Genomic DNA, 26,109 nt, shown 5'->3' on the forward strand with positions numbered 1-26,109 from the left:
TGCCTTGTTTCTCTTTTATTATGAGTCAGGTCTGCGTTTGACCTCAATGTGTGTGTGTGGGGTGTCTTTTTATTCAGTTGTTTGTATCCCATTAGAAAATGTTGGTGCCACTCTTCAGTTAATTAGTAGAGGCTGGTGTTTTTAAAGTAGGGACGGAGTCAGGCTTATTACCCTTAGCCAAAAACCTTCCCTTGCAGTGTGATGTTAAGGCTGCCTGTACATTATACGGCCAGTAAACTACCACAGATCTTATGAAATGTTAGTAAAATAATGGGTGTTAACTTCATGGAAGGGAATGGAAGTTTAACGGTCCACTGATCAGAAGAACAAGTTTCAGCCTGGCTCCTGTGTGCTTATGTGAGAGCTTTTGAGGTCCTAGAAGAGTGTTTGGTTTTCTCTGCATCTTCGTGATGGCTAGAGCAAACACAGGGACCCTTGAAAGGCAGAGGTAGGGGAGCCTCCCTTTTTTTTTTTCCAGCAGCTCATGTTTGTACTAGATCAAAACTGAATTTCCTCTTACAGAAGTGGAGTATCAAAGTATTGTTCAAGTATCTGTCATTCACCTGGTGGTACGGTTAGACATCAGCCACCAAGTTAAACATATCCTGTCAGAATTGGAGCATGTGGCAATGAAACAATTTGATTTATTGCACAGCAACCCCTCCTTACTCAAAAGTACACGAAAAGCTGACAGAAATGCTTTGTTGTTCATGTAACTGATGTAACTGTACCCATAAGAAGGGTTTGCCAGCTTAGCAGAGTTTCCAACAGTGATATACAATACATTATGGAAAGGAAATGCACCGTTGTACAACGTACCATTGTACGATGCACCGTTGAAACTTGCATGCTTTTCCTATTAAAATTGTTAAAGAAATGAGGCAGTGGTCCTTGTCTGGACTCTGAGCTGGAACCCCTCACACTCAGTGTTAGGCTACAGTGTTAGCCAGCGAAAGCCTGAAACATCTGAGCTTATCTAAGCCCCACCAAAAATATGAAAAAAACTTGCAGTGACTTAACCAGACCCTGTCTTAGATTCTTTGTCTGCTTAGGTTTTGTTTGTATTAAAATACTGTTTATTTAATAACCAACTTTTGTCAGTTGGGAAGGGCAGTCCCTAGTTCTTGTTTCTTTTCCCCAAATCAAAACCTGATGTTACTCCCTAATTATGGATACGTTGAAATGGGTTGTTTGAATGTTATTTTCTTCTGCAAAAATAACAGTAATACCTAAATATGTATTTTTTTAATTATGTGAGATGCATAGCAGTGGCCACCTTCACACTGTTACAAATTCCAGCAAAACAGATTTTACTGTATGAACTGCCACCGCCACGTGCTGACTGAATGATAGATTTTTTTTTTTGTGTACCTGTGATATGTAGCAGGAAGAGATATTACTCATTTTATTTAATGCCCTTTCTGGGGGACTGTTATAAAGCTTGCAAAATGTGTATGAGGACCCACAGACTGCTGACTCCAGTGCAAAGTTATTTTGCATCTAGTAAGTTCCAGGATATTGTGACTGTTTTCTAAATAACACTGTCCTTTACTGATTGTTCTTGAAAACAAAGTTGTGCTGTTCTAAGTGTTGCCAAGTCACTGAAAGTCTCGCTGTAGGGTTTCTGACCGCTCACCCCATATGTAGGGCGTGTAGGGCTGGACTGTTGGTTTGCCTTTCTGTTAGAAGGGAAAAGCCACCCTGCTCACTGAAGTATCTGCTTCCAGTTAAGTCATGTGGCAAGAAAGCTGCTGTGATCTTGCAGCATGGACATCCTCGGGCTTTTACATTGCGTTAATATTTCGTGGTTAGTTTTTACAGAGTCTACCTGCATGTCCGTCTGTCCTGTCCCGTCCCGTGTCCCGTCCCCCCCCCCCCCCGAAAGTCTTGGTTTTTCTTGTCCATCACTGGAGTTGGGGATCCCTGTCTGAGTCCCTGCCATCTGTAGTGTCAAGGGGGCTCTTGACTTCTTCAGGTGAGCCCTTAAATGGGAGTTGAACCCTTGCCATACACAGGGAGATGGATTTTGGCACCTGTGGGGCCTCTGCAAGGGAAGTACTTTAGAGGTGCATGTGAACATTGTATATTTTTATGAAACCCGAATCGGCTTTGAGGTTCCCTGAGACTTTTTTTCTGGGTAGCAATGATACTGAGCTACATGCCTTATGTGTTAGTTAGCATTGGGCACAAATGACTTATTTCCTGAGTTGAAACTCTTTTCCCTAACTTCCTTTAAAAAAAAAAAAAAAAGGCAAAAGTCAATAAAAGATTATTTGAGGAGAAGAGCCATTGTAGGAGCCATTGTGATTTCATATGGAGGCCATCTCGGTTCTCCTTTTATATCTGATGTTTGCCTGGGAGTATACACTGTACTCATGTCCTGGGCTTGAATTGTTTTCAACTCATTAATAGTTTTGAAAATGCATTTAAAAGTTAACTGCTGATGTGCATGCTCTTTTTGGTTACAGCTAACAAGCAGCTGGTCAGTACATTAACAAAATTTGGACTCCATTAACTCTTGTGGAACCACATCTCTACATTTCTTCAAATGCCCTTGTCAGACTATATGGGGAGAAATCCAGCAGGATAACACAAAGCGCACATGCTTAATAGGGGAAGAAATGGCAGAAGGAAGGCAAGGAGGAGAAAGTCTTTTTGCATTTTGGAAGGGAAGAAGGGATGCAACAAGCAGCATGTGAATTCTTTCCTAAATAGAAAGAAGATGAGTAAGTGGTGGCACTTAGTAAGAAACTCCTTAAACAAAACTTTACCTCAAGGGAAATGGAAGGAGACACATTAGTAATTCATTTAAGAGCTCTGGCTGATATTGCAGATAGCCTTTTGAGAGATGTTTCTTAAGTGAGCAATTTTACTTGTTTGTTGGGAACTATTTTGTTTTTGTGTTTAATTTCTGGTGGAGGTCTGGAGGGCAGAGAAGTACTCAAGGGTACTAGTTAGTATGTGGTTTATTTTACAATTGAATTTATATTCTTTTATGGTTACTTTAACAGGCATTACTGGACTCAGTCAAAATTTACATTTTAGATAATTGAAATCATGCCCATCCAGTGATGAGCCGTTCTCTTTTCCATGAAGAAGAGGCACAAGCACAGGATATATATGGCCAAATCTTTTTACATGTGGCTGCCATCTGCGTGAGCTAAATTACTCCCTATGAATCAGGCATACAATATGCAGGCTGTCTGTTCTGTATAAAGATCTGCTCCCAAGTTGTTTAGAGTCATCCTTTCTCGCTCTCCATTTAGTCCTTTCTCTGGCAAATCTCCCATGGACCTCATCTGGATTCCTGCCTGATTAAGGACTAAGAGCTTGACCCTGTGAGATAATAAAAAACCAGCATCCCCACAAGAATCTACAGATTTCAATGGGAGTTGAAGGCGGTATGTGCTGCTAAAGTGTTCAGCATGTACGCTGGGTTTAAGGTAACGACTTCAGGACTTGGCTGTGTTACAGAATACATACTTGCTGGCCCTAACTTGATTAAGCTGCAAGTATATTACCATGATTTGAATCCTCTGTGGAAAGGAAAACACATGGTCTCTCGGTGGATTTTGTGGCCAATTTAGAATGAATTTTCATTTTCTGAATGTGTATATTGAGATGTTTCTCACCAGAAAATTCCAATTTATTGGTACTCATATTCTTTTGGAGCTGTTTTCCTAAAAGCAGGGATCCAAGAGCAGATTCCTTTGGGAAGTGGAGGCCATGAAATTGTAAGATCTGGGAAGGGTTGTAACTTTGACTCTAACTGCACACAGCCTTCCAAAATGATTCACTGTTTCCTCAAAAGATTCCGGTGTCTCCAAGTTTTTGTTAAAAACAAAGAAACACAAAGCTAATTATCACATCCCGGAAGAAAACACATTACAGAATTAGGCCATATAATGAGATAATGGGCACAGTTGGGTAGTGACCTTCAGCTCTCTGTGTGGATAATGCCCTGTAGACTTTATTTTAACAGAACAGGCTACCCAAAATTAAAGCTCATTTAAAAAAGAAAAACAGAACTGCCATAGAATCTCACGGTTTAGAAGGGGGTAAGAAGTACTGAGGTTCTCACACAATCCCCAAATGAGCTTTTAATTAAAAAATAGGTAAGTGTATAATGCATTTTAACTTGCAAATAATTTCTGACCCTAGAAAAAAATTGTTCTTTAGTATTGTAATACTGCTTATAGGTTTTTCTTCAGAATGCTACTGTGCCTAGGCATAAGGAGGGGCCTGAAATTTAATTTTAGGTTGAGAGAATAACTCTTAAAAGACAACAAGTTTTTTGAATTGAAGGCTGTAGCATGGCTACAGGATGCATATGGAGAAAATCACTTTGTATGGAAAAGCAAACCACAAATACAGGTACTATTTAATTAAAGCAACATTTATTGAAATTGTAGATATATTTGTCACCTAAAGAACTAGGTAGCTTTTTGGTGGTAAAGCTCTCTCAGTCTTTCAAGACTGGCATTTCTGTTTTTATAAACACTTTTTGGTGCGTATAATCTTTCCCCACACCCCCCCCCCCCCCTATAATTGGCTTCATATGAGGTTCTGGGGCTGGGTTACGCTGTGATTGGAGTCATGGTAGTATCTGGTCAAACAAGATAACACTTGTGTGTTGAAACACGTCATGCCTTGTTATCTTCCTGCAACATGGACTTCTGTTGTGATGACCTAGTGACACATAGTGTTTATGCAGATAGGAATACCCGAGCTTGGACGCTTACAAGTCAAGCAGAATGGATATCCTTTTGCTAAGGCCCAAGTGATGCCTGCTCCAAAGAGATTATAATGAAAAAAGGTATGAAACAAAGACTGGCAAAGGCAGTCTTGAACATGCATCAATCAGGGTGTACGAGATGATGCTATCAACCAAAAAAATTGTAGTGGTTTAACTTTTATTGTAGAGGCTTAAGGAAGTAAGTATGATGTTTGACTGAGAAGTGAGAAGCTGTGAAAAGAAAGAGTAGAAGGCAAAGACTGTGAAGTAAAGAATTGAAGGAAATAAAGCATAATTTCTTTTATCAAATCTATATTGTACAGTTCATGGATATCACTGATGCATGAGGGAGAGCAGGAAGGAGGAGGCATGAGGGCTTCCCCCTCGCCTGGAAGTGCTTTTGGCTGGCTTTGGCTGGGGAAGTCCTCCGAGTGTCCCAGCCCATGTGGAGAGGAGCCGGCAGGGTGCGGTGCCTGGAGGAGGAGGGAGCGTGTGCCTTCATGCCCTGCTTCTCCTGGCAACTGATACAAAATAGTCTTCCCAGTCCCAATTTTTCTTGCATCATTCTGAGATTTTAATTTCAGTAGAGTTTGTGAGTCTCTGTCGTTTCCCACTGACGCTGGTATTGTGTTTCGTGGCTGCACTACTGCGTTCAGGGGAGTGGAAGGTCAGGCAGGGCATGGGGCATGGCCAAGTGTTAGATGATTACATATTCCCACCATCAGTTTATCTTCCATTTTTTAAACAATATGTTTTGTTTTGCCTTTTTTAAAGGACAATGTGAATAACAGTCAAGTGGTGTTTTTTGTGTAAAGCATTCAAAGAGAACATGTTGTGTTAGGTAAATAGGGTTAATTTGAAGTCTCATTTAAAAGCCAAGTTATTTGCCTAAGGACAAGCTCCCTTTTTCAAGGCTAAATTTCTTTTTCCCTATAAATTAGTAGTAGTAGTGTTAACAGGTTATAAAAGGGGAAAATACAGCCATAGAATCGTGTTAGTGCAAACCATTTATCTTAAGAGCTAAGTTGCCCTTTAAATGATAGTTAGGTATTTAGGAAACCTACATCTGTTTTGCTGAGTCCAAGCATTTCACAAGTCTCAGATCCTTGACTCTTTGAAAATACTCTCAAAAATATTTGTGTAGGCTTACAGATGGACCTGGCATTTCTGGTCTAGGTCATCTTGCTTTGCGATAACTTCACTGTGATGATGGCAACAGTGACCTGTGCTGGAATGGCCTGTGGACTGGTGGAGGGTTGGTTGGTTGTTTTTCACACTTCAGTATTAGCTTAACAGCTGAGTTTAGTATGTAGCATCAAACTTTAAACAGAGCCTGTTTTCCGAGTGTGGTGTAAGCACTGAGCTTGTTAATGTTCAGGGATTGTTTCTGTTGCTTCTGGTCAGCCTTTTTGTCTGGAGGTTCAAAACACGGATTTCTTAGGGCATTTGACCTCTGCACTTGTATTCCACTCATCCTGTTGAGTCAGCCTTATTAAGAGGACAAAGTTCAATTTCTTCCACTTTTGGGAGGAAAAAACAAAGGTGGTTTCTGCTTTTCATAGCTATAATCCAAAAGCAGTTGAAGAGGAGATAATTTATTTAATTGTCTGAATATTAACAGTTTTATAGAAGCAGCAGCAGATGAGAAAAACCATGCACTTGATCTAGGCAGATACTGTGCCCAGCAAACAAATCTGGATGTTGATGAGAAGATGTTTATTTATTTTTCTTTGAAAGCCTTTTATGATTAAAGACCATAGATAAACAGCTGTTTATGATTAGATGGTTTCAGAGCTGGTCTGAATCAGAGGTGCTTTTCCATCTTTGAGGCAACAAACTGTGTATCAAGTCATCCTGCACAACAAAAAACAACAATGGAAAGGGATTTGGATTTTGTTGTTCAAATTCTGTGTTGTTGATTCAGACTTTCTGGTTCTCCGCTCTGTGTATGTTGGATATGACTAATCATCTCTCTGTGCTGGAGGGGCTGGTGTCTTTCATACAGGTACCTGGCAGCTGGTAGTCATTTTGGCATGACCCCAACAACCAGTTGGGCGGAATGGATGCAGACATTGAAATACATGCAATTCCAAGAAACAACAGGTTTTAATCATACTTCGAGCTACTTTTGACCACTTGGACCTTCATCTGTATTTCAGATTCAATCTCTGTAAGTGTAGCTGGCCTCTTGAGTTAGATGTTGCCTGTCTGCAGCAGGCTACCCAAGACTATCAGAAAGTAGTCTACCCTTTTTCACTATGTCGTCTTTTTCTGCCTGGAAGCTTCTTGTTGACAGAGTAGCAGGAGTTTGGATGTTTGTTTAGGACTTTCTGGGATCTTGGAGCTTGGTTAAACCTACCATTGCTGGTCTGGAATTGTTTCCTGGTGTTTGAAAGTCCTGGACAAATGACCGCAGTATGTGGACATACTGGATGCAGGTGCTATATTGCTCTGTATCCACCCAGGGTCTGTCTTTCCATGGGAACCCTGAACTGGAATGAAAATCCTTCTGCTTTTGACGGAAAGGAATGGAGTACATTGCAGATCGTAATTTTGGGGGTTTTGGTTGGGTTTTTTGGGGTTGTTATTTGCTTGTTTGCTTTACATTGTTAGCTGACAAATGGTCACTCCTTTTTATATTGGAAAAAGTCCAGTGAGTGCAGGGCAAGATGGCATTTCATGCTGATCCAAAAAGACTTTATCCAAGGCTCTTCTACTGCAGTGCATTTGTGCACAAGCAACCTCTTCCATCATGGCTAGAAGGCTTTAATTTTTAATATTGACCCTTTCTATATCCTTGCAAACTTCTCCCTGGGCATACTGTGGTATTTTAGCAAACCACCCTGTTTCCTTAGTTATGTAGGTGAAGCTGTGTGTGGTTTTAGGCCTTCAGATAGTACAGTGGTCTTACAAAGTGAATGTGAAGAGGAACTGTCTGTAAAATGAGAGGTGTGCAGTGGTTTTCAGATCTGTGGCATCTTCTAAGGATACATGTTGTTCCATAAAAAGATGCTGTGACAGTAACCTGGGATAATTTTAAGACTGTAAACCAAACAGGATTTACTTGGGATCCATTTAATCAGAACAGTAAGTAAGGCTTCCTGATCCTTATCCTCATTTTCAGCTTTTCTTTTAATAGCATTCCCCTGCTTCTGCTGAAAGCTGGAGGGAGGTAGGTCTAACCTGGACTGAGAGCTGATCGGGTGAAACCATTTGACAGTTCCTTCAGTCTCCTTGAAAAAAAGATACTGTTTGGATAAAAAGCATTAGGTTAATTCAACAAGAGTGTGTGAAGCACAGAGCCATGCCCTAGATGCCAGGCACAGCATTTGTCACCTGCCAGCCAGCCACCTGGTGCCTGGGGGCCTGTCCTGCACCTGGGCTGGTTCTTCCTAGCAAGCTTTGTGTAACACCCGGTACCAGGTCATGGTGCCCAGTTGCTGCCCTGGCTTGGGCCCCAGTACCCAGCCAAACCACCGTGTGTCCCCACATGTCCGCCTGTGCTATTCCGTGGCATAAGGGCTCCCATCTCCTGGGCGCGCAGCGGTGCTGCAATTTCTGCAGCGTGAGTTTCATTTCCTGTGGTGGCTGCCCTCTGACTTGTCACCTCGGGGGCAGGTCTAGTCTAATAGACGGAGGTTTTGAATCCCAAGTGCTAACTGAGAATAGATAAAGGGGGGAGAATGTAATTTTACATCATGTGCGGAAACCAGATTCCCTTTTTTTTTACCACCAAAACTGTGTGAGGGGTGTCCTTTAAGAGAGCGTTTGTTTTATTGCATGCATTTTCAATGCGCTGAGCCAAGTCCTTGCTGGTTGCTGACTTTGGGAATATTCATGGTTTTGCTGAACTACGTGAGCCATCATGGCTATGGTCAGCCAACGCTGATCGTGCTCAGGTGGCTTAAAAATGATGGCTGTGGGGATTAGCTGGCATGGGTAAGGGCCATTGCGTGAGAACTTAAAGGTAGTTTATATCTCTGCTGTTACGACACTTAGTTTTTAACAGCTGCAAGTTTTGGTAGGCCTGGCTTTTCCATTTTTGTAATTATTTGCCTGTCTTTGAGGGTTAAAGTAATTTTGTAGCTTTGTCACACAGGAGGGAATTAAATATTTGGTAATAAGTATTTTAAGTAATGTTTGCAAGACCCTAGCTGTGGACTTTAGAAAACTCTTATCTTGTTTTACCAGATGTCATTTGACACTGTTTATAAAACATGGGCAGATGCCTGTGGACATATATTAACTTACATATTTTAATTATATAGTATTAACATACTATATAAGCTTATTGTGTAGCTTAAGATAATCATGTCTATAGGGGATTTATAGTATAATGTATATCTTTTCCAAGGAGCTTGAAAACTAGCATGATAAATGATTTTTTATTATTTTAAACAAAAATATCATCATAGGAGACATTTTTGAGGAATAATTGGCGTGTGTGGAAATAGTGAAGATAAATGTTTCTAAAAGCCTAAATTAGGTCAGCTGCTCACGTTACTGCATGTATTTCTTTGCACCCCAAGTTTTTCTTGTATTTTTGGATTTTCATTGTATTATTACTTTAAATGAAGTAGAGTGGAAATTTTGAGGTAGAATAAAGAGTGACTTTGGGTGATCATTTTGTGTTTAAATAAAAAGCAGGGGAAAGGTACTCAAGTAAAAAATTATCAAGTTATATTATTGAAAAACTTGATGGCAGGTGGAATGCACTGTATTTTGGCTGACCATGGCCTGCTAGACATTGTGCTAAATTCTGTCCCTTGCTTAACACCAAATGTACTTAGAGCTCTCCAAATATTTTCTTTTCTTACTTGGTGAAACTTTGTTTTTTATTGTTGGTGTTGGTGCTTACTGAAAGATGTTCTGATTGTCTTCTGTTTATAATGACTCAGACGTGTGGGTTGTTTTGTGTTGTGCAGCAATATCTAGGTGCATAGTCAACCCTCAGAATTTTGTAAGGACTGTCAGGTACCTTATCCATCAGAATTTGTAATTGAATTTGATATAAAGAAAATGTGGATACATAGACCGCTTTTGAGCAACTGAGCTATCTGTGACCTGTGGACCACAGTTGCAGGACCACTGCTCTGTTTATGTTTATAGCCTCAACCTCACTGGAGGTTGAACTGTGGCTTGAGCTATCTCCAGCACCAGCCTGGGCCAGCCAGCTTGTCTGAGGTACCTCGATGAACTTGGAAAAACATTTGCCAGCGTTCAGCTTTATGGCTTTCAAACAGGGGAGTGTGGCCAATGTTCCTCTGTCCAGGGGGATGCTGCCCTTGGGTTCAGGACAGAGCTAGGACTCTATAAGCACTTCTCAGTACTGGGACTGAACTGGTGTTTCTTCCTCTCCTTTAGGCACAGAGCCTTGAACGATTTTGGGCACAGGGTCCTTCTTAGTTTAAAACAAACCAGATAATAAAATTCACAAGCCTGAAGAGAAAACCTGTAGTAGGATATATTCCAGAATTGATATCCTTGCTGATCCTACAACAGAGGCTGAGCAGATTTGGTTAACTGAGTGGGGGCTGGGGAAGACTACTGTACTTCTTGCCTTTTTTCTTTTTTGTATAGTTTTTTTTTTTTACTTTTTTCAAGATGAGACTGAAAGTTTTAAGTGTTTTGAGGAGGGAAGATTTGTTTTGCTTAAGGACTTAACACAGATCAGTTTTCAAGGTTTGTGCAGTGAGACATTCAGCGATAGTGAACTCATCCTTAAAGGGTCAGTTACAGGAATTCAGCCTTCAATTGAACTTGAAATCTTGTTATTTTTAATTAGGAAAGGTCTAGTACTCTTTCAGAGCCATCTTCCCCCAAGCCTGTTTCCTTCCCTTTGGCTTTTGCTGCTTCTGAGGTCCACTGCATTTGATGGGACTGAGGCAAGCAGTTGCCAACTGCCGCAGCTGGAAGCCAGAGTAACAGAGCATCATTTCTTCATTTTATGAAGGGACCTGTCCACTGATGATTTTCAATCCATTTGCAGCTGAGGAGGTAGGAGAGGCGGCCCCAGCGCATCCCAGTCTGGCTGGCAGCATGCAAATCGCGTGTTTGAAAGCCGCTGCTCTCATTTCGACTCTGCGGCCAGCGGCATGTTTATCAGATCTTCCTGACATTCAGCACTGAGCAGATGTTCCCTTTTTTAGTATAAAGTGATGTTCCTGACGTGCTAGCTGAGATTAGGGAGGGGAAGGCTTATAAAGTTTCATGCTAGAGTGAAACACCTATATGTCCGCACAGAAGGGCTTCTGACTGCAAAACCAAGGGGGGAAGAAAACAACTCCCAAACCAAAAAGCTCTCTCCATCTGCTTTTCACTGAGCGCCTGGTGTCGCAAGCAGGGTCCACATGCTTCAGTACTGGCCAAGGGTTAGAGGCGGTGGCTGCTAGCCTGCTCCTCAGATGGGTTAGACAGGAATGGCAAGTCTCCCACGCACCCTCCGGGGCAGCGGCAAAGTTAAAGCAGAAGGCTGCATGCAAGTTGCTGTTGAGCTGAAAGCTGTGCTGCCTGGTACTCGGCATCTCTGCCGCTGTCAAAAAGAAGGTATCTTTGAAAGGAAACCACCTCTGTCTCTCCAGATGTGCGTGCACCCGTATGCACCAACATCCAGAATTCATTGTTCCCTCCCTGAAAACCAAAAAATGACCTGCCAATAATCCAATCGATAGGTAAAAGTAAGACATCCTATTGAAAGGTGAGCCCCGTGTAGGTAGATGTAGTGAATAACAAGTGCTGGTGAAGCTGAGCGGGCTGTGTAGGAACTGTTCCATGGAATAATAAGGGTCGGGTAGAAAAGAAGACATATTACAGGGAAGTCTAGGAGGGTTATGGAAAGGAGCACACAGAGGGAAAAATGGCACAGGCAGCGCCCCTGTAAGTTCAGTGTGTCTATGTATGTGAAGAAAAGCAAGCTATTTGGGCCTAAAAAAAAAAAAATTGAAAAGGAAAACTTCAGCTATGCTTTCATTTTGGAGCTTGGATGACCTGTCAAAAAAGATGCTAATGTTACAAATCAAAGGAAAATCTGTTAATGATCTGTAGAAGTCTGTAATACAGTAATCATTTAGAATGTTGAGTGTCTAATAGTTTCAGAAAATTTTGTAATTGCTGTTACTAAATTGTAAGAGTAGCTGTCAACTCTGTGGTTGGTATACACCCTGAATCAGTTAACATGAGGTACCTTTAAATTCCTGATCTTGATGTTGCCCTCATTAGCCATCAGTTAGACTTTGGAGATAAACTCTTTTCACTGCATGGTACTCCTCTGTGGACAACCAATATAGCAGCATGTATTTTGGGGCAGAAGATGGCTTTGTATGTAGCTCCAAATGGAAGTCAGTGAAGATCAAGCACCTGACAGCTGCTTGCATTTCTGAAAAACTGCCAGAGGATTTTTTTATTTTTAAATCATTCTGAACTAAACTTAAAAAACAAAAAAACCCCCAACAAACCAAACCCAAACACCCCAGACAAGCAAAACCAAATCCACTTAAACCAAAAATCCTACCTGTGCCCCCAATCTAGTGAGTATATTCTGTAATCTTATTGTTACTGTATATTTTGATACCTGTTGATGCTGCCTGTGATGGGATACCAACACTTCCTGTGTTGGCTCGAAAATCATTAGAGTTTGTATCAGCACTTTCAAGAATACCCATGAGTATACAAAGAGCTGAAGTATACATTTGCAATTTAAGTAGGTAGCATTTTGCTGAGAGAGACTCGGAAAACTTGTTTTCTTAGATAAGCATAGACTGCTGAGGTCTGATCTGTGTTTACACGTGTGTGTTTGTGCATGCTTTTTGATGATGCATGAGTTCTGTGTGGCTGATCGTGAAAGTAGGTATGGTTCTCTCTCTTTGCCTCCTGAAACTGATTTTACGAAGTCTGGAATTTCCTTCTCTGTCATATTTAATTTACTCATTTTCAGGAAATCAGTAACAGCAGTAGTGTGGGTAGGATGATTTGAGGAGTTTCAATACCTATTTATTAAAAAATACAATGGTTTTGAAACCTGTTCTAGTTATTTTTGCTCTAAGCAGGCATTTAATTTTTATAGGCTCTTTTTTTTTTTTTTTTCCCTTTTGGCCTCAATTACGGAGCTCTCATGTAAACCAAGCAGAATGCTTCCTGTCATTGCCTGATAAAATGTGCACTTCCATTCATTGTTTCCATGCAACTTCCTATCCTTTCTACGGTAAAGAGGATAAATCTGAGGCAATTTATGGGCTATCTCTGGGGAAAAGAGACTTTCACAACAAAAAGTTTGAATGTTGTTTGGAATAATGAGCAAGGAATGTTAGAAATAGTTTGTGTTTGTTCATTTCTTCCTCTGTACCCTCATGGTGCTGAAGGCAGCTTCATCCCTTAAGAGTGATGTAAACTGAATGATACAGTTGGTTCTTCCACTAAGGCTGTTAAGATGCAAGTAATCCTTGTGCCTTAGGTACTGCTTGTTATCTGAAATAATTCCTTATCTTTTGCAGTCTTGATACAAATTTGTGATGGAAGTCAGGCATTTCTGAAATACAGCTGTGTCTTGGGGGTGGGAAGTAATGTTTGCCATTGTTAAAAAAAGGATAGGTGCTCTGTGAGACCTGAGATTCATGCCAGAGGATCATCTACATTTGAATTTTAGACCAATTGCTGGAAACTTATCTGTTTTCTACTACTGAAGGATAACAACTGGAAAAACTCAGAAACCCTTTCTGAAACACTGGTAGACTACTTTAAGTCCTTTGGCATGGAAGACAGAAGTTGTGTTTTCTGGGTTTATTTAAATGAAAGTCAACACATTCATGCCATTCTGTTTAAATGATTTAGATTAAAAAGATGTTCCTATGTTAGTGGAGTGGTTTGCAAATGCTTGCTTGGTAGAAGGGATAGGGAGAGAGAGAGAGGGAGCATGTATGGATGAGTTTGCATGTTTAGGCATGGAAAAATACTAGAGAAAAGTTCCTGTAAGCAGCATTTAGTTGCAAACCTCAAGGGAAGGTAGGGCTCTGACAGTGCTTCTGGTCAGAAAGTAGGAACAGCAGAGGTTACATAAAACGTAGCCCTGTGGTACAGTACATCTGCTTTGAAAGGCTTCTTTGTTTTCCAGGTACAGATGTTTGTTTTCTAAGATTATGCCTCATGCGTAGCAATGTCTTAAAATGGCGCTCAGCGGATGTTAAACGAAACAGGTTTTTCATTCATTGCCTTTTCTGTTTGATTAGTTTAATAGGTGTATAAACAAGACAGCTGGAGTTTCTTTTGTTAAACACTACACTGACTGATTGACATTGCCTAGCTTTGCCTTGCTTGCTCAGGTATTGAGATGAGTTTTGTGGTATAACGAATGAATTTGACTTTGTCATTTTATTTATTTTAATTTTTTTTTCATAAAACGGATAGCTTAGGTGTAATTTGTTATTTCTAAGTAGCAGTACGTTGCTACAGAAGTTGAGTCCAATTGAACTTGCATCACTTTTACATCCTAGTAAGGACAAAACATCAGTAGAAGCTTATTTTTAAGAAAGTGGAAGAAAGCATTTCTTCTTTCAGAATGTAACTTGCATTTTTTCCTGCATGGAAAAAAAAATGTGAGATCTGTACAGGCATCACTTGCGAATAGATCATCTCTGCTAAACAGATGAGATAAACCTTGTGCTTTTACCAGTGCCTAGGAGCAGTGGGAATGGTTATTTTGCAACACATATTCCAGAGAGACGTAAAAGATTATTTTGCTTAGAAGGAGAAACCAGCATCAGGAATTTGTACCAAACATCACAGCAAATGTCATCTGTAGATCTGAGTGATTCCCAGTGGGTAGGCAGAAGATGCGAGATAAACTTTGTTCTGCATAACAGGAATGTCTACAAAGGCTGCAGAAGACAGAGGATCAAAATATATTAGGGGTTAAGTGTAATCTAATATATTGAACTATCTGAACAGTTTGCCCCATACATGGAATGAGTCTGGGCAGGGTTGATGATAGTGGAATGGGAATTAATTGGGGGTTGATTGTTGGGGATTGAGAGCACATAGAGCAAGGGATTGATTGCACATAGCATTAACAGTAGAAAACAATGTAAAGATGAAGTATGTAGGCTAATGTATAGTTTCAGACAGTATAGGTTGGTTGATTTTTTTTTTTTTCTTGGGAAAAGGGTGAAGGAGCAGGGATGTGTCATGAAGTGGAGTTGCTTTGAGAAGATCAGTGGGCTTTGAGCATTGGAATAGGGAACTGCTGCTGTGTTTTTGCATAAGCACATGTTTTTAGTTAGTATAACTTGTATGTTTTAACTCCTCCTACAACCAAATCTTGCCATCTGTGGTGAATATTTCTTGAGGATATGTTTTTCTTCTTCTTGGTTTAAGTTTTATAGCTCACTCATTTAAGTAGATGTATGTGGAGTCTGAAATTTTGGGTGCTTTGTTTGATTTGATTTTTCAAAATGGCCAAAATCAGTTCATGTCTGTGAATCTTTTCCCCTGTAATTTTACACCTCTTCCCCTTGCCCCTGTGGTAATTCAGTCCAAAGTAGTTCTATCATGACAAAATATTCTTTTCTTGCTGACAAGCAGCCTGTGCTAGATGTGGTGGTAAATGAACTCCCTGAAAATTAAGGTTATGAAGGGAAGCTTACCCAGCCCTGTGTACAACAGCTGTACTGTGTTTGTGTTTTCAGTACAATGCTTCCGTCCCCTTTTTTTCATATGCCCCCACATCATTTTTTGTGCATATCATTTTCTCATGGACTTTTTTACTCCTTCTGTGCATTTCTGCCAAAGCCCTAAAATGCATTTAAGGGCTTTCATGAACATTTACTCTATTTCAGTCCTGCTGTGGTTGCAGCTCGTAAGGGCTCTGCTGCACCTTCTGCTAAAGTAGAATTTGCTCTGAATTCCTTGACACCAGCTGGTAGGTATGGTGCATCTCATCAGAGTTATTCAACAAATGAGGAAAATGTGAGCTTTTAAGAAGTTTTAAAATACTGTTCCTGGGGAATTCCTAGTTTATGTAAATAGTCTTATTGAAGGCAGTTATCTGCTGATTTCAACACAGTCCGTAGTTGCATGAGGAAGAGCTTGTAAGACCTAATGTGTAGTAGCAGTAGTAAATTACATAAGTGTTGGGACATGCTATAAAAATGTCAGACGACTTTTTTTTTTTTTTTTCTGGTATTGGGTAAACACGAAAATGACAGGAGAGAATATCCAAATTAGAATGGAATTTATTTAATAAAGTAAGCTTATATCTTTTTTCTCATTCTCTAGCCCTCTAAAATATGAAAGCTTTTATTGCAATATTAAACATATCCTATTGTAACTGCTAGTTTCCTTAAATATAAGGTTAAATTACTAGGTGCACAGTGTAAATAAAAAAAAAAACCCTACTCCACACCTTAAAATTTATTTCTCGAAGTATCCAAGAATTGCTTTTTGTTTGTCAGAACCTTTGTTATTTCCATGCGTTTCTGACTATGTACTAAGGCAGAAAAGTGAAAACACACCAAAATTTTGTCATTGAATTTTTCTCCTCCTTACCAAAATCATGGTAGACTAGCAACAGTATCCTTCTTAATTACATGTCCTGTGTTGCCTGGCAGTAGGTACTGCTGCCATGAGCTGTGCAGAACAGGAAAACCCGAATGGTCTGCTCCTCTCCCCAGCCAAACAGTGTGGAAGGCACAAAAATAGATCAGCAGTAGGTTTATACAAATATAAAATGCTTTGATCGGTAATCTACTTTAGTCTTCCTACTGGCTAGTATGAAGGTCCAATGTACAAATCTTCCTTTCAATATATTGCTTCTCTCCCCAGCACCTTTCTTATGGGGGTCACGCTTATGCAAGAGAGGAAAATTGCATCATCCAGGAAGTGCCTTGGGCAGTCCAGCTCCACCTTGGTGGTGATTGTGGTGGAAATGTTTCTCCTTTACCATGAGGAGAAATGCTGCAGTCCCCTCAATGCCACTGACCTCTCATCACAAAGCAGCTGTGAGATTTCCTACCGTCTCATCTTGTCTTTTCCATCTCTTGGGACTTAAGACTGCTTGCCAAAATTGACCGATCCTGAGCAGGGACATCTTACTCAAGTGCTCGCTTAGGAGTTCAAAGCTGTCTTTTCATGGTCATCTGCAGTAAAAGCTGCTCTTTGTATTAATGGTGGACACTGTCCATTATTCCCTATGCCATTTGAATCACCAGAAATTTGGCCTCCCAGGTAGTCTTTTGTGAAGGGTGTGTGGAAAGAAATTTAGTAGTTGTTACAGAGCCACCCATACTAAATAAGTAGTAATGACTTATGTTTTCTTGTTGAGTGACAGGCATCGCTTCTTTCTGTAGCTTCTTACTTGGCTCAATCCTTGAGTATAATTTTTTGTTATATATGCTTCTCTCAGAAACCCTTTACGAGAAGGTTGTGTAGGTTGTAATGATTGCTCGATGTGGGACAGTGGCCCTTTGCCCATGCTCTTGTATCTTTAGAAATGAGTGATGAAAATTATAGGAAGAAGTTATTGCTGTCTGCTCAAGTGCTGCACAGTGACTCTTAAGATTTTCAGTTCAAAGGAAAATGGCTTCTCCTCTTGTTTTTACAGAACCCTGTTGTCATTCAAAAGTAAAAGGTTTGAGGATCCTGTCTGTTTTCTTCCTTCTTGTTCCAGTTGTCATTGTCACTAGCTGAAGTAAAAAAATGTCCTTAAATTAACCTACTCCGAAAGAACTTTTGTGAAAGTCTGTCATCTGAGCATACTGAAATCTCTGCTTGGATATTTAGCCTCCTCTAAGACATGCTTTTCAGCATATAGAGTGATGAATTCTAGCAGGATCTGCAGTACCTGACAGCACAGAGATCCCTGGTGTTCCTCAAGTCTGGATTTTGCATTCTTTGCCTTTATGTATAATGACTAGATTTGTGTCATTCCCTCATTCAAAAATCAATTAGAATAAATCTGCCCTTCTTCTAAGGAGTGTTATATCCCATTGGTGTGGCTTGTATCCTCTGGTGTGGCGTATGGGAACCATGCTAATGTGCCGTGGAGCCCCCAGCACACAGATTCACACAATTTGCAGGAGCTGGTTGCACTTTTCAGCTGACAACACTGTAGAAATCTCCATGGAAATACAACAGAAAGTATATTAGCCTTTACTATTTGAATAAAATCCATCACAGTTATGAGTTGGTCTTGGGTTGTTGTATTATCCCCTTTAGTGTCTTAGTCCCATTTCTGCTACTTTCTTACAGCAGAACATATGTTACTCATTAGTAGCATGGATGATATGGGAAACAAGAATGTTGAAATTGTATTGAATATGTTCCAGATGTTAGTATCAAACCAGGTTGGGTCTGCGTTAAGATTTCCTTTAAAATACTGTTATTAATTGGAAGTGGAAAATAATTCAATACTAAACAATTCTCTAGAATTCTAAATTCAATAAATGTTTGCCGTTTTAAAATACATACGTAATAAGCGGTTCTTATAAAACTGCCTAACCTGCTTTCCATCCTCAAAAGGCTTTGCAGACATTAAGCACCTAAAATTTGATTGTGGTAAGACCCAGGATTTGTTAACAAGGTTAAATGGATGATGGATACATGCTCCAAAGTTAAACAGAAGTCCAGCGATGCCTGTGCATGTTCTCAGCAGAGAAGGGACTAAAGGCTCGTAGCTGCACTAAGGTGTATAAACTGGAAGATACTTTTGACTCTTTTAAGTGCCAGTTTGATGGGGACGAGATGCAAGAGAGTATCTGTATCTGTTTGGAGCTGGAGCCGATGAGGCAATCTTGTGTTAGTTGGGTGAACTGGCGCTTAAGCAGTGATGGTGGTGAATTTTGGCAGGGTGTGGGTGTTGCTGGTGCAGGTGAGGTTGGTAGGAACGGGCTGTGGGCCTGGAGCAGGAGGCTGGCAGAGCCCAGTCCTGGTCTTTGTGCAGGGCAGGACAGCAGGATGGTAAAGCTCAGGCAGGATGAGGCTGTGGTTTCATGTTGGCTTTCAAATAGAAGCAGAGAATTGGATTAGTAGTGTCACAGAAAGGGCTTTCTGTTTGTTTTTTTGACAGTAGTAAATATGCATTTTGTAGGATTTAAATTACTTATGGGAAGTAACTAGCTTTCCAGTCAGAGGAAGGCGGCAGGAAAGGAGGAAGATAAGCAGGAGGAGGGGTCTGTGAGGGAGCCAAGAAGAGCAAGAGCAGCTAATTTGGAAAGGAGAGAGCTCTTGTTGCTCCCACTGGAGTGACAGTGCCTTGGGGTTGCACCTACCTGTCTTCAACTGGGACAGGTCTGTAGGTGCCGTAGGAAGTGCTGGAAAGCAATGTTGTTACTGTTTGGTGAATAGCTTGGGTGCGTGCAGTGAAAGAATAGACTAAAATACAGCATAAAGGTAGAGGAGGTGGCAAAAAGAACTGTCTTGTGCCATGTACAGGCTGAGCATCAGTGGACTTCGTGATCTAGAAGTTTTCCTTTCGCTACCTCTAGGCATGCAGGGGTATGCTGGGCATGGCACTACACCCCATTTAGTGATGGGGCAAGTACACGAATTTCAGTGCATGAAGTTTGCGGTTTGTTACTGCCAGCACATTTAAGAGAAATAATGTTCATGAGAGTCTAGAGTTCCTAGGGAGGGTCATATGGGCTTGAGACATAGCTACACAGGCACCTATGTGAAACTCAGCAAAAAATGCAACACCTAGAGTAAGCCCTCTGGTATTTACCCCATCATCATTCCTTCTGTGTGGGCAGCCTTACAGCATATCTGGTCTGAGTGCAGCCTCCAGTAGGTAGCTCTGGTCTTGGGTTCAAATTTCATGGGCTGTATCTTGGTCGCTTGTGAGGCTGGTCTGAAAGCAGCTCTACCAAATGGAGTAACTCCGCAAACCCATTGGTTTCCTATACTGAGTGGCCTAGAGCAACTCAGTGCACCCCTTCCTTCAAAACAGAGGTGACAGAAGCAGCGTGCTCCAGGCTGCTGGGGCATGAGCCAGCACATGCTGGGATGCCATGCAGCTGTACTGGTGTAAGTGTGGGCCTACACCAGTAAGCCCTGCTTAAGACTAGTGCAGCAGTGCAGACTGGCTTGCTACCAGGGTATTGGGGTGTCTGCAGGAGATCTGTCCCACGTCCCGCCGGGATGGAGCACAGGCAGGGGGAGCATGCCTCGGTCTGTCCTCCGTTGTGCAGGTAAGCTCAGCTGTGCGTAGTGATCCAGGACGTGAACTTCTCCCTTCAGGAGTATTTCCATTTTGCATGTTGAGCAGAACAAAGGGCCTTGAAAGAAGGTATTTCTCAACGCACACTTCAGGTGCTGGCAGGGAAGGCAGTTACAGACAGCCTGAACATACCAGTTGCTGTCATCTTCATGTGGATGTGTCCTTGTAGGAACTGAGGGGGAAATCCAGGTGTCTTCTCTAATGTAGCAAATTGTACGGAATAAAGACCAGATTAAGGCTGGAGGAGAGGATTGGTAGATGGACTGCATGGAAATAGGTGTTCACAAGGGAATCCATCTGCTGAGAGGGAGGTGTTAGCTCTTTCTCCTGAACCTTTGCTAAGGAAAGCGCACGATTTTGTTAGCAACTCCATTTCTGACTTGTTCTGAGTCTTGCACCTGGTTCTTCATGTGTGTGTTACGATAGAAGCATCTTAACAATGTCAGCTCCATTCTGGTCTGTAAGAAACAATTCCATGAACAAATGCTCCTTGGCTCTCTTTGTTCCCCAGCCCAAGAAATGCTTGTGGAGTTTAGAAATGCATTTTGTGCCAGTTGTATAATGTGGTCTGCTGCAGGACTTGCACATCAATAGCTGGGCTAATTGGTTAGTAGGTTCTCTGATCTGTCCTTACACACCAGGAGAATGAGGCCTCTCTGCTGGTTGTGTTATTGTTACAAATTCTAAGTATTTCTTCAACCATTACAAATGGTAACTTTGTCATAGTTTTCTTTTTATTATTATTAAATTGAGTGTCATTGCTTGGACTGGTCCCATTTTGTATGCATATTCTTAAAAAGGAATGAAAAAACTCCAAATAAACCTTGAATCCTCCAAGGTGGTGAGCAGTGCTACTACCAAGCTCCTCACACAGAGCAGAAGGTTTGTTTATCCTCTGTATCCCAAGCACAGGCATAACTTACGCCTTGAGAATTGCTTTTAACGATCATTCCTGTTCTGTGGGAGCTGGTAGGATACGTGCTGTGCACCGGTGGGTTTCAGGAGCGGCCCCTTGGCAGAGCAAGGCACGTATGGCCACAGGCGCTGTGGAAATGACCCTGTGCTCAGGGGCTTTGCTTTTTCCAGATAAAGTCCGTTTTAAGATGGACTCTCTGACTTCTAAATGGCCAGCTGCTAACTGGATCTTGAGTGAACTGTCTTTTTAACCAGCCAAGTGTATGCCATTGCTAATATAATTAAACATATGTGTACACCGAAATCAGATGGTCTCTGATGCTACAATAGCTGGATGTCGACTTCACAAAACCAGACAGCTCTGCCATTTGATCAGTTGAGGATTGTCTTTCATTTTGAACTTTTTTGGAAAGAAGCATTTTACTTCAATTGCAGATGTACACTGTCGAGAAAAAAAAAGAAAAATCATGCTTCTAGTGTATATTTCTCTTTCATGCCTTGCAGTTTCTGAACTGACTGATTCATGTGAGTCTAATTCTTATCTGAGCGGCTTTGGTGTAAATTAGGGGTTAAGTCAATCACGTTCTCCTGTGACCTTCTGAATCAAAAACATACTGTATCTGTTACTGTCAGGGGTGGGATTGAGCCATTTTGGAAAAGCAGGGCTGCTTTTCATAAATATTTGTCTTGCTTTAGTTTCCTGAGATATAGTTCAAATGTAAACTGCTCCGTATGTTTCAGCTTTTGTGCTATCTTGCTATATCATCACAGTGTCTCACACACTATATAAGAGTATGGCACTACATCATGCTGTGGTGATTATTTGAAAGGGCGTACACTCTGTTTTGGACTAGATATCTATTATCAGTGTAGATAATTGCTGTCAGACACAAAGTAGACTCAGTAAACAAACATTTCATTTTATCATGTGACAGATGCCTGCTGTTTTGTACAATGTATTTGAAGGATGTTCACTATAAATCAGTACTGCTTCAAAAGCAACAAATCCAACTCGCCCAAATCCTTCCTGATGTAATTACCTTTATACTAGAGATTAACTTTTCATTGTTATATATACATGATTGCATTTTTCAATGTTTGGAGATAACAATGTTTGACATAAACAAATAATTCATGTCTAAGATGAACCAATTCCTCCTACCACTATCACTGCTTTGGTTTTTTTCTTTTAGCCTTTTTTGGGGGGGTGGGGTTTTTTTTCCTTTTTTTTCCTTGGTTTCATTCCTGGTAAAGACAAAACTACCTTCAGTTTTGGCACTCATACTTCAAATTTAGACTTTCAGAGAGAAATGTACCAATGAGTTAGCATATTCATGAGAACTTCAAAGGGCAGCAGAAATAAACGTCTTCATTTGTGGATCATGAACATAAAATAAAGCCTCTGCCTGTGTGTTCCCGTGGGTTTTGTGACCAAAAGGATGATCGTTATTTGGCAGGTGGAGTCTGTGTATTGCTTTTTTCTCCAAATGATGTGCATCTGTGTCTTCTCCGCAGGTCCTGTGCCAAGGAGTGAGTGTGTCTTATCGCCCGTGAACAATTCGCACCCAGTCCATGCCTTACTGGAGAGTTTCACAGTCTTGTCTGGCTGTGCGAGCCGTGGCACGACGGGCCTGCCGCAGGAGGTGCACGTCCTCAATCTCAGAAATCCTGAAGAGGGTCTTGGCCATCACGAGAGAGAGGTAAAGGGGGCAGTTACTTTTCATCCCAGTCCCTGGCTACAAGTGTGTCTGCAAATGGGATTTATTCTACAGGAGTTTCCTGAAGAAAGTTATTTCTAAATTGTGGCCAGAAAGACTACAAAGGAGCACGTGCAGTTTGCGTGGATACGGTCCACCTATGCTTTGCGTGTCTTATGAGTAAACTGCTTCCACACCCAACTGCTCTCTCCATCACCTTTCACAACCACAAAGTACACTTGAAAAAGGTAGCGGGGTGAGCAAAGGAAATAAGAAACAGATCTTGATCTACAAGAGGCCTTTACAAAATTGGCTGTCTTCAAAAGCAGATCATTTACCTAAATGTGTTGTAAATTAACATGAATACCTTTGGATCCCTGCCATGACCGCTATAAACAAATATTTAAGTTCAGATTCTTTTACCTCTGTAATGCTTCACTGAGGGGGGACTGCTGTATAGAAAGCAAGTGTTGCTGACTATGGTAGTACTTAAGTACAGTCCAGTTACTTACTTATGTACATTGCACTTGGAGCGACTGGCAATAACTTTAGCTTCTCTGGAAGCAGCAGCACAAGAAGAAAATTTTTGATGTTAAGTTGTGCAGTACTGTTGTTTACTCTCGAAACACATCAAAACAGCGTGCCGAAGTGAAAAGAAAACACTGCAGACCATGATAGATGAGCTTCTTAGTTCATGTTCTTGCAGTATTACACACACAAATCCTTAGTACTGCGTCCTGTGAGAGCACCGTGCATGTACGCAATTAGCAGAATTTGTAATGAGAGAACAAAGATGACGATCTAGAAGGAAAAGCTTAGAAAAAGAGGGTCTAAATCTGTGCTGGAAGAACTTCTAATGGAGTCTTTTATAGTGATTTAAATAAGGGCAAATACTTTTGGCCATAATCTAAGTCTTTCTGCTGACTTCAATAGCAGCCTTGTTGGGTTTGTGGTGTGTTCAGCTCAATGTGTGTTGCATGCATCCATGAAACTTCAGCTATTGTGTTCATTTTCAGTATATACGCTGTCTGAAATGTCTAGTGTCTGATGAAAAAGTTATTTCCTATTTTTTCAGTAAAAATCTCATTGGCTGCCCTTAAACAAAAATGTCAGGGCTTCTTCAGTTCAACTGTCACAAAACAAATAGAAAAATGACACTTTTTTTTTGTGTGTGTGTGTGTGGCTGGGAATGAGGAACAGAGATTTTTATATTTGTTTTGGTTTGGGTTTTTTTTTTTTGTTGTTTTTAAAGCCTTTCTTAGTTTGCCAGGCACTGGGTTATCAGCCTGAGGAGTGCACTCTGAATGCCTTAAAAAAGTGTAGGTACAATCAGTTCTCTGGGCATGAAAAGCAAATTGTAGTTGGAATCTCTAGTTGTCTTTTTATTTTTTTATAACAATTTCTTATGAAAAACTAAACAGCCTTATGTGATCTGCTGTGTATTTGTCAGTGCCTCTCTCATCATCCAGGAACCTTTAAATCCGTTGACAAGTGATATACGTGTTTGATATGAGGGGTAGGTCTCATAAGGTAATCACGAATTTTGTTGAAAATGGGCAAAAGAGTGTCCTTGCTGTGGGGATATGGTACAGTGGGAACTTGTAACTTCTTAGTTTCTAAAGGTTGCCTGGGGATGGGATGAAGCAGGCTACAGCTGGAGCTTGTGTTTCCCGAGAGACCAGAATGAATCAACTGCAAAGCGCCCATTTGCATAAAACCAAATTTTCCTCTGGTTCGACGCTCCTAGCACTACTTGTGTAACAGTGCAGTTTCTGCAGTTGTGTGTGCACACAACATGAGCAAGTCACGCATGCACAAGGTTGCAGGCTGTGCCACTGCTGTCTAATCATCTTGACAGAACGATGGAAGATTTAAAAATTCAGCTTGAACAAAGATAGTTGCTGTCTGGCAGAAAGAGGCTGTGTGTGCCTCCTCTAATGTGCTTATGGTAAGAAAGCAGTTTGCCCCAAGCTGTCTTTTCTGTGTGCTTCTGTGGTATACTGAAGTGTAGGGCACAGAATGTATTTCACAATTTGTAGCCCTTAGCGTCCTCCAAACTCCCAACCAGTTTCCAGTCACAGCCCTTGGAAATGGCTGCTCTAAAAATGCACAGGAAGCTGGAGCAAGGCTTGCTGGCGACAATGCCGAGCAAAAGAGAGTAAACAACTCGCAAAGATCAGATTTTACTTATAGGATCAGATTCTGAAAACAAAGCAGAGCAAATGTTATCTTTTCCATTATTGTAAAACCAACTCCAAGTGGCCTTTTGTCTTAAAGTAGAATGTACCCATCACCTCAAGTTACATTAGTTTGATTTACCAGCTGAGGTATTTCCTGTTGCCTGCAAATGCTGATAGCAAAGGTAGAGAGATCTGTTTGTCAAACAGCATTTCCAGTATACTCCAGAATAAAAACAGTATTTTTGTTTGACAGTATGTTAGATTCAGCAGCATTGAAAGCATGTTTAAAATAAATCATGTGTTCATTTAGATGTTGGCTGAAGTTCTGATAATGCGGAATGCAAGATCTGAAAATCTTTAAGTGAAGGCTTGCTTTGGGGGGAGGAGGTTGGGGTTTGTTTTGGTTTTGACCTGCCCTGTGCTAGATGCTGCTAAATTACACATTCCTTACTTGCTGGAAGGAGTGTAAACTTCCCCTAGCAAATTCCTTGGAGAGCTCATGTATTAAACATACTTGTGCAGTTATCCTGTTTTCATAAATATGCAACATACGTGTATGCATTAATTTAACTTATTTTGACACTTGTGTAGAATATACAGACAACAAGTGTTCACAAATTTAAACAGGGGGGTGACTGATGCAGGGGGAGGGCATTGCAGGGGCATGTGTTCCCCCTGTAATATATGCAGGCATTTCTGAAAGATTTGTAAGGTTTGGGTGCTTTTTCTTCCCTATAAACTGGGGGAGGGTGGGAAGCGGACCGGTAGAAATACATGGGGTTAGGTATTCTGAACAAATTCTGCAAAACTAAATCAGTAATTTAGCACTTTCATGTTAAGGCTGAAATCTGGTAAATACCAGTTCGTATCATGAAATGCTGTGATCTGTGATCTTCAAGGAACTGGTTTGTATTTTACTTTGTTAATCCCTGATGGGGTGACGCTCATTTGTGGAGACTGTGAAGACACTTTCTTCAAGTAAGAGCCCCAATAAGTTCCAATCTTTTTCAAGTATTTCTTAGAGTGTCTTTTATCGCAATTCGTATTGGCCATGCTTTATCATAGGAAATAGAATACGGGTGCATGTAATAGCCACAAGTGTTTATATTGAACTTGGCATGAAAAAGGCAAGCCTTTTTTGTTTGTTTTATTTGATCAAATATTCCTGGGGAAGTGAGTGCATGTGTGCATTTCTGTACTGATCTGGGTCTCAGCTGAAAGCCAGGGACTGCTGAACTCTTAGACTAAATTTTTCTTCAGCTTTGGGTATCTTCACTGCTTCAGTTTCCCAGTTTTTAGAAGGGAGATAGTTGTTTTCTCGTGGAGCTGCATGTTCTATTATGAGAAAGAATTGTTGTTTGTGGAGACTTTTGGAAACTC

At 40.9% G+C, this 26,109-nt stretch overlaps 1 protein-coding gene across 3 annotated transcripts in view; it reads left to right on the top strand.

Annotated features, from left to right (window-relative positions):
- TGFBR3 (transforming growth factor beta receptor 3) overlaps window positions 1-26,109 on the top strand; it is a 121,365-nt gene that overhangs the window by 26,905 nt on the left and 68,351 nt on the right. For all 3 annotated transcript variants that reach the window (XM_055724574.1, XM_055724573.1, XM_055724571.1), the window contains one exon: window positions 22,368-22,552. In XM_055724574.1, coding sequence (XP_055580549.1) covers window positions 22,368-22,552 — 185 coding nt within the window. The remainder of the gene's footprint in view (window positions 1-22,367; window positions 22,553-26,109) is intronic.

The sequence above is a fragment of the Falco cherrug genome, chromosome 12, assembly GCF_023634085.1.
Source record: "Falco cherrug isolate bFalChe1 chromosome 12, bFalChe1.pri, whole genome shotgun sequence".
Classification (NCBI taxonomy): Eukaryota; Metazoa; Chordata; class Aves; order Falconiformes; family Falconidae; genus Falco; species Falco cherrug.